At 41.5% G+C, this 9,803-nt stretch overlaps 1 protein-coding gene across 1 annotated transcript; it reads right to left on the bottom strand.

The window, feature by feature from the left end:
- Window positions 1-1,852: 1,852 nt before the first annotated feature.
- Window positions 1,853-9,401, bottom strand: LOC118424305 (smoothened homolog; the record flags this gene model as incomplete). Its single annotated transcript, XM_035832850.1, is given in 7 exon segments — window positions 1,853-2,409; window positions 3,216-3,367; window positions 5,806-5,872; window positions 6,229-6,350; window positions 6,963-7,071; window positions 7,810-7,902; window positions 9,275-9,401. Coding segments are annotated over 7 exon segments (891 nt in total), but the record flags the coding sequence as incomplete, so codon positions are not given.
- Between the last annotated feature and the right edge of the window lie 402 nt (window positions 9,402-9,803).

Here is a 9,803-nt window from a genome sequence, read left to right as displayed (position 1 = left end):
ACTTTGCTAGCGATGTTACGTGCTCTCCCAGAATCCCAGAAAACAGATTGGAAGGCGTCTCTTAACAAAGTGGTTCATGCGTACAACTGCACCCGACATGAGAGCACTGGGTATTCGCCTCACTTTCTGTTGTATGGACATCACCCCCGCCTGCCAGTGGACCTTATGTTCGGGATTGAAGACAAGGAGAATGAGGTTCAATCGTATCCTGAGTATGTCAAGAAATGGAAACGTGGCATGCAGGAGGCCTACAGGATTGCGAGTCAGCATGCCAGGAAAACAGGTGCAAAAGGGAAGAAGCAGTACGACAGAAAGGTGCACGGTCTCAGGCTGTCCAGTGGTGACCGGGTCCTTGTTCGAAATATGACGGACAGAGGAGGACCGGGCAAGTTGCGTTCCCACTGGGAGGACAAAGTCCACATCATTGTGAAGCAGAAGGGGAAAGATATTCCAGTGTATGAGGTACGCCCAGAATGCAGAGAAGGAAGGTCAAGAGTGTTGCATAGAAATATGCTACTACCGTGTGACGGACTGCCTCTAGAGGTTCCAGTGGACAAACGAAGCAAAGAGAAAACACCTCAAAGAGAGGACAAGAGGAGTGATAATGAGGAAGAAGAACTTGCAGACAACAGAGTCGAAATTGGAGCTGAACAAGAAGACCAGAGAGGAAGTACAGGTAGTGAAAGGGATGAAGAAACTGATGTTGAAGTTGAGTCTGAGGACCAGCCCTGTGTGTCTCAGGGTGCTGAGGATGTTCCAGACCCAGCAGAAGTAGAAGAGAACAGACCAAGACGAAATAGGAGACCACCACGGACTCTCACATATGATGTAGGTGGCCAACCAGGCTACTTGAGAGTACCAACGGTGAACACAGTAAATGCAGCAGAGTGGAATGTGGGGACACCATGGCCACTGAACATGTGGAACGCGGGAGCAGGGCATCCGGGGCAATTATATCAGTCGTGCCTTCACTGTGGACAGTTAATACCGATAATTCGCATGTACGCGCCCAGCTAAGGGGATCATGGAGTACCTGTTATTCGTGTGGACTGTGAACTGCTATGGATTACTATTCTTGTGGATTACCTGCTGTTATTGTGGATATTACTATTCCTGTGGATTACCCGCTGTACCAGTGCCGCTGTGCCTGTGGATTACCCGCTGAATGAGAAGAGTCTCATGGGACAATTATATCGTGGACAGTAAATGCAAGGTTATTGTGGAAAATCATTCCATATTTCTATATTGATGTTGGTTATTTATAGATAACAAAGAGACTGATGGATTCCAGTTGTGTGGACTCTGCAGGACTTCCAGCTCAGAATTTAGACCAGGCCTAATGTTGTGTTAACTGTTCTAAAACAGTCAGTACATTGGAGCTTCTGTTAGTAGCAGTGAAGCCAGTTTATTGAAGATGCTATCTGTGCCAAAGTTAAAGATGTTATCAGTGCCAAGGTTAAAGATGTTATCGGTGCCAAAGCTAAAAAAAAAAAAAAAAAAAAAAGAGGCTAACGCAAAGGAGAATAGAATAGAATATATCCTTTATTTTTCATAGTACTAAACAACGATATATATGTGTTCATTAATAGTTTCTTATTGTTATTGTTATTGTTCCGAGACGACTTTAAAAGAGGGGAGAGTGTTGCCATGTAGAAATAACCCCCTTTATGGATAATGGGATAGTCCGGGCCGACGCGCAGGCGTCGGGAGAGTAGCCGGGAAAAGGAATAAACATCAATTCACGTCGTTTCAACTCCAGTCTCCTAGTCGCTCTTGTGTCACCTCTGGGCTCCCTAAACATCATCTAAAGTGGACAGAACGAGGGTAACAGTAGCCCATTGGAACAAATGAGAGGCTCAATTTACGTGTAATTATTGATATCCATAACTCACATGTAGCTTTGGAAAAAAATGAACCTGCCAACGTATCAAGCTACATTCCTCGTTAAGTCACATGCCTATTTTCACTTTTGAAATCCAATCAGTTTTTCTTTTTTCATTCCTGGGGTGAAGTCAGGTATGAGAGCGGTCGTCAGCGTCCTGGAACAAGGGTGGGCCGATAAAAGTCAGCTACTGAGAGGATTCAAACTTTGCACACTTCTTGGTCTTTAAATAGTTCATTATTGTGCCAAGTGTCGTATCAAACATTGATATATTAATGTATAAATGACATTGCATAATATTAGATATCATACATTGTACAAGGTAAAAAGGCAATGACTAGTGAACTTATTCCAATATCGTAAAAACAAAAGAAAAGTCCTACCTGCCAGTGCCTGTGGCATGCGGGGTACGATGGCTCCTCTCCGGGCCACCAGCTTGGGCACAGCTTTGGCAAAGTTCTGAGGTTTCTCATTGGAGTCACTCGGCTGCTCCTGGTCTTCTTCCTTATCCAGGTTCAGGTTTATCCCTGACAAGATACAGCCATGTTTCAATACAACTTTAAACAATAACGGGAACACCTTGACTACTGCAGGGACAAGTCTGTCAGGAGCACCAGACGTAGAGCTTCCAATCTTCTAGTAGTACCTGAACCCATGAGACAGGTTTACAGAAGATCACTGGCCTACTCTGGCTCTACTACTTCTTTGGAATTGACTCGTACTGGACGCTAGAGCTGCAACCTCAACTTTCAAAAGACTTCTGTCATGGTGGCAATCCACGAACGAGTATGGAATTAACGAGCTAATGATTATTATCATTCATTTATTTATTTATGTATTCAGCATTCTGCTATTCTCTGTATTATCGATAGAAATTTTGTGTTAACATTATTATTTGACCTGATACTCCTCCCAACTCGACCTCCATGAAAAGCGGCACCGACGAGTATAAACTTTGGAGTATAAATAAAGGCACAAACAAACAAAACAAAGATTTCTCCCCAGACTGTAAATCAAAGACAAATCTGACTTCAGGTCCCAAAACAGTGAGACTTTAGTATCAACATCAGAGCTCTCTCTCTGTAGGAGCTTCTCTCTTCATCATTTTTTCCTGTCTTAGTCTCTAAGTCTGATCTACCAACATCAGTAAGACTATAGTATATATTTTGCATCTATGAAACTGCAAATGTACAATGTCATGTACATATGTATTCCTGTCATCATCTACTTTTTTACCTACACAAGACGATTAGAAAAACATATTACTTTGAAAAATATTTTCATTAAAGAGACGCACGCCCCCTCCCCCGAATTAATGAGCTTTGCTACCTACCGACAGGGTCATCATGGGAGACTGTCTGGAAGCTGTAGGACAGGCGCTCAGCCTGGTCACCATCTTGCAGTTCTCTTCGTCGGGCAAAAGCCTTGGCTATCATCCTGGTTTTATGTAACCTTCTGGGCTCATCACCTGCCTTTCCTGTGATCCTATAAAGTATAGGGACAAAAAGGCATTAAACATGGCAACTGCAGGTATAGATTAGAAATTCTGGTTATATGAAGATTAAAACAGGACACAGCAAAAATTGAAATTTTGAGCATGAGACATCACACTTGTTACAGGAATTTTTCAGGTCTTCTTATGTTTTCCCTAGCTATATATATACATATTGATTTCGCTGTTGTGTGTTATTATCATTTTTCCTTCTATCAAGAGACAATCGGAGCTTAGAACTTCAGTGAATTAATCAGACTTAGAGCTTAGAACTAGGTTAGGATATTAGCTGCATGTCTGCAAAAATTCTGCCTTAAAGTTTCTAGTTCCCATTTGCCTTCTTCAGATTTTCATAATCCTTTTCTTAAAGGACAGCATCAGAAAATTTTCAATTCATTATTTTCCAGTAGTTTACTCATTAAAAAGTTGATGTACGTCAATTTTTACATTGATCCGCCTAAAATGACCCTGTAGACACGTTTGAACTTCGCGCTCTCCTCCTTTCCCCGCCGCGCTGGCCGATGACGTAATGGCCGCGTTCTGAGAGTCTGACGTCACAGATCCAAAACTTCTAGCCAGCCATTTTGCTCCGTGAACCTCGGTCCTCTCAGCGGTAAATAATCACTCCGCCATTCTGGAGTTCAGTCCGTAGTTGTTGACAATTACTTTCGTGGACCTGTAAGTCGCATTGTGACCTGTCTACGAAGCCATAGTCCCCGGGAGACTAAACATGAATGAGCTTGCCTGCGAGTAAACCGCGCGGCGACGGGACGAAATCAAAACAATGGCTGTGGGGAAGGTTCACGCACCGTGCCATTCTGGACTGTTACAAGAGCGAGTTTGGGTCAATCCTTACCTTCTCCTTTCCGGACAGCACAGCGATAATTACACGTAAGCTTCCACGAATTTTGGTTGAATTCACAGTTGTCCAACTGGCAGTGACATTAAAAAAAAAAGAAACATTTTCCTCTGACAACATCGGACGATCCCCTTTTCGCGCCGAAACATACATACAACACAGGCCGGCATTGTGAATGGCGCGAAATGTCGGCTTCGTTTCAGAGTCCGTGATTTATTTTGATGGAACACCCAACAATCTCCGCCAAAGCTACATGATTGAAAAACCGGACAGTGCAGATAATTTACCTGAGAAACAGAAAATAAAGTGAGAGGCGAGGCGTAACTCGCTCGAATCTGTACAAGTTGCGGTGCTATCTGTTTCGGCGCGATAAGGGGATCGTTCGATATGTAGTGATCAAGGGTATGTTGTCAGAGGAAAATGTTTCTTTTTTTTAATGTCACTGCCAGTTGGACAACTGTGAATTCAACCAAAATTCGTGGAAGCTTACGTGTAATTATCGCTGTGCTGTCTGGAAAGGAGAAGGTAAGGATTGACCCAAACTCGCTCTTGTAACAGTCCAGAATGGCACGGTGCGTGAACCTTCCCCACCGCCATTGTTTTGATTTCGTCCCGTCGCCGCGCGGTTTACTCGCAGGCAAGCTCATTCATGTTTAGTCTCCCGGGGACTATGGCTTCGTAGACAGCTCACAATGCGACTTACAGGTCCACGAAAGTAATTGTCAACAACTACGGACTGAACTCCAGAATGGCGGAGTGATTATTTACCGCTGAGAGGACCGAGGTTCACGGAGCAAAATGGCTGGCTAGAAGTTTTGGATCTGTGACGTCAGACTCTCAGAACGCGGCCATTACGTCATCGGCCAGCGCGGCGGGGAAAGGAGGAGAGCGCGAAGTTCAAACGTGTCTACAGGGCCATATTAGGCGGATCAATGTAAAAATTGACGTACATCAACTTTTTAATGAGTAAACTACTGGAAAATAATGAATTGAAAATTTTCTGATGCTGTCCTTTAAACTTAAACTTAGGTACAGTTCCTTTCATCTTGTTTTGTCTTCTTTCCCTAGTGTATTTGGTGAAGCCCTCCATATTCAAAGCCACATGGTTATACAATATGATTGCAAACCTATGGACACCCTGTAGTGTTGCTGTGCCAGAAAACTATTGGGTAGATAGGTAAGATTTACATCTTTACAGGTACGATTTACATCATCAAAGTACAAGTAATTAGAAGTTTTAAAAAAGAAGTAATGGTAACAACTATTGTGGGAACATAATGGAAGAGACTATTGGTGCAGATGATGGTGAGCAGAGGTCCCCAGCAGACATGAAGACAGCCCAGGACTGGGGCACAAGTTTATCACTGTACACATCATCATCATCGTCATCATAGTGTACACATCCAGACTGGACTTGTAGCACTAACCAAGGTAAATATTCATATTGATAAACAAGCATCATTCTGTTGGATTTTTGACTCAAAGTATAAAAGTCCTTCTAGAAAATTCAACCATTTTGTCTGGGCTTTGATGAGTGTGTACCCAGTCCCAGGTCAGGTACAGGAAACCTACCTCTTCCAGAATCTCTTCCAGGTTGCAAAGGTGGCTTTAGTCCAGACCCAGGTACTCATTGTAATACCTGTGCACAAAAATACAATACATGTATCAGTTCCACCACCATACTTACACTATGTTGTTGATGTTTCCATCTATTCAGTTATGTTGATCTGTTTTAACTGTCATCATTTTTAATGTAACTTGTGGGCAAGCACATGCAAGTTAGAGTAGATTAATGCTATGCAGGATATTTGTCTTTTTTATTGCCTTCGCCTTGAAGGTTATGTTTTGGGTATGTTTGTCATTGTTTGTGCCTGATACAGAAAACAGTTGTTTTTTCCTTTAATTGAAAAATTTGTAGTTGACCTTACCTGACAAAGGCCAGACTGAATATTGGTACCTGTAATATGAATTATAGTGTAAACAATAATGGCTCACCTGCACCAAAGAAGGCGAACAAGTGAATCTCCATGATGATGAGACTTGGCCGACTCTTCATGGAGCACTCCGGGATGGGCTGGTTGGACAGCTGCTCTGCTATTGTCACGTTTGCCTCACACCTGACAAACACAGCCTCAGGTTCATATATACATACACCTAGTCCGTATACATTTTGTACTTCATACTCCACTGTTCTATAAGTCCATGGGCCGGGGTTTTTTTTGGTAACACCAAGAGGGACAAGTGCTATCATGGCTTTTTCTATTAGCAGGAACCAAAGTTTATTTTAAGCTATGATAACCAGTTGTCATGCACGGCTATCCTACTGTAGTCACGTGACCAAGTCATGTCATCCAAATTGACCTGGCCATTTGGTCCTTTATTGAAAAGGACGGGACAGATAAATAAAATATCAATAATATCCAGTGAAAATTGGGTTATAAGTGAAACATACCACAGGAATTACAAAGGATTAAGCTTTTTGTCAGTATTTTACATCCTGGCATTATTTCGTTCAGCCTGCCTGATACGTTTTCTCAATATGCCACATGTTTATCTGCATTTTGAGCTTTAAAGCAAAATCTGTCAATTCTATCAAGAGTTACGAGTATTTCAATAATTACACTCAACGGACTTTTTTATCAAATTTTGGGGGACCTGGCCCGTGGACTATATAGAATGTTTCCTCCGTCACCAGATTAAGACATGGACTAATGTAGGAGGAACCTTACCTGATGTAATCTCTGAAACTCTGCTCCCACTCTGCATGGTTGGAGAACTCGTACACGTGGCAGGCAAATGTGATGAACACAAACCCAAGGGCAAGAAAGGCAAAAATTCCTGAAAGAAAATCAAACCTCATTGAGCAGTCAGTAGGAAAAAAATTCATTCAAGAACACGAGAGATTTGTACTGAAGCACTGTATGAGCATAGTAGAGGGAAGTAAATTTCACATTCCTACCTAGTCCTTTATCTGACAGTGCTATACTGCTACCTAAAATTGGTCAGTTAGAGAGTTACCCTAGTTAAAGTATATAGAAATAACTAAGTAAAGATAAGGTAGCCAAACACAGTATTTTGCCTATGGGGATTTACATGGTAAAGGTCCTCAAAATCTATAGCAGGGTGAACAAGAAAGGTATAAAAATTGAATATGTGTGAGTTCAGAGTACAATGTACAAAATATGAGAAAACAAGCTTAAATTTGCCGGCTATTTTGATCCCATTTATATTAATTTTGAAACCCAGCGGAGGTCATGGAACAGCAGCCAACGCATAGGCTGTAACCAGTAACAGTATCTAGGCACAAATTCATGCAGAGTTCAGTTCAGTAATAAAAGACAGACAGAACAACATCTTAATCCAACTTAAAAGTCTGAAAACTGATGTATTCTCCTACCATTCAGCGCTGTTGTGCACAGAGGAATCTCTACAGCTTTGGTAAGTACTGTGAGTCTGTGACGCACATTTTTACACCCTAACTGCTATTGAGGACGGGGGCTGTAGATAACAGTGTGTACATAAAGGTATACAGTGTACTTGTGCTCTATCATCTATGTTGTTTGCTGCCATGTTTACCTAGTCGGACTATTGTCTCCTTGATCTTGGTGGAGGCCCTGCTACTGAGGATGTCTGGGTTGTCAATCTGTATCTTCACCAAGGTGAACATTCCTATGGAAGGACAAATATCATGTCATTCATGCAAACAAATAAATCTGTACTTCTACCAAGGAATACAGGCCATGATAGTCTTATCCCAATAGATAATAAACAGAACCCAAATGTTAACTTGGGTAGAATTATCTTTTTCTGTCATCATGTCTACATGTATGGCTTACAGAAATTGTAGCCAGAACAAAGATGTCTCCTTTCTTACTTATAAGAACAAGCCACACCAGTGGCTGGTCACTACTTAGCATATAAAACTGGTCAGCGCTCAAATCGTCAAATCTAGATGTTTTTTTTTTTATTACATAACACAAAAAAGTTTTCCTCCTAATATCACAAAGGTGGAAGATCAGATCCAGGCTGTTGCTTACAGTGATTTTTAAACTACAAGAGTACCAGAGGAGCCCCATGCTCATTTCGTGAGTTTACAAGCATGATGAGTTTGATACCATAGGAAAGGGAATCATACAAGCTTTCAATTGATATATAATACATTAAAATCAATAATGCAGAAACATCATATGATCAACCAAAGTTGATATGCGAAACTTTTTGTGCCGAGTTTATGTTGCTTAGTATAATCATAGTGAGTGATAGATTTTTGAATCTTTTGGTTTCTCTTAATGTTGTAAATATCTTACACTTACAAACACAGAACTCCTACATCACACCTACCACAGCTGAGATCCCTTTATGTTGAGCATGTCAGGTAGAAAATAAGGGCAGTAAGTTTGTCAGAAATAGACTATCTCACTGCTTTTGACACATACAACATTTTGAGGGAGCACACTCAGGGGTGCCTCAACATTTGCATGCATTTGATGATTCATAAGAATTTTGTCGAAGACCGAGGCCACCATCTTGAAAATCCCGCTCCATTTGTCACTAGACCCTGGCAGCAGTTGGCTCATCTTGTATAAGGTTTGTGCGCATCTCATAACATTTGTGCATTTCATATGGTGATTCATTCTTATCACAATTCATTCCATTTATTTCGTTTCACCAGGGTTACATCACTCACATAAGATTTGTACGCTTTCACATAGTTGGTTTATGCGTTTGTCATAAAATTTGTACAAATGTCTAGGCACCCCTGATTATGTCATTATAGAAAAAGTACATCCTTTAACAAATACAAACTGGAGTTCCAATCAGACGTCAAATCTTACTTGCAATATGATTAATTCAACTTCCAATGCATGGGAGAGTTATTTTATTTTATTCTACTATACAATCATATATCAAGGGTGATTATACACTGGATGCACCATAACTGTAGTTTTATCCTAGCTCCTTCTCTTGTACAAAACTGAATGAAAGTCACTTTTGCTAATAACATGTATATCACAGTTAACTGTAGGTAGAGATATCCTACCATTGCCCAGGAACCACAGCCCGCTGGCTAATACCACGGCTACTGGTGCCAGCAGGAACCCAGCACGATATTCATGGTTCTGGTAACCCACGAAGCAAATACCACTCAAGGAGTCACCATCCACCTGACAAACAACAATAAGATTAGTCAACTCAAACACATTTCATATACTGGTAAAGGGCTCGAAATACTGGGTGCATGTGCACCCAGGTGCACCCAAAATTGGAACTGTGCACCCAATTTTTTTCAGTGCCAAAATTGGAACTGTGCACCCTATTTTTTTCAGTGGGTGCACAGGGTGCACCCAAATATTTTCTTAGGTTTATGTATGGAATTTCGAGCCCTGTGGTATATACAGTTGCCTTAATGACTAGGGTAGAGATAGAGTAGGAACTAAGAGCTTCTCTAGGCAGTCACTATTGTGACCTGAGAGAACTATGCTCCACTTTACATTAACACAAAGTCATACAAAGCAGACGGCAAATCCTAGTCAACTCTACGCACCACTGGCCAGAGGACAAGTGAACGA

This window comes from Branchiostoma floridae, chromosome 10 (assembly GCF_000003815.2).
Source record: "Branchiostoma floridae strain S238N-H82 chromosome 10, Bfl_VNyyK, whole genome shotgun sequence".
Classification (NCBI taxonomy): Eukaryota; Metazoa; Chordata; class Leptocardii; order Amphioxiformes; family Branchiostomatidae; genus Branchiostoma; species Branchiostoma floridae.
Note: the sequence above shows the minus strand (reverse complement) of the source record. Positions and strands in the feature narration are given on the sequence as shown.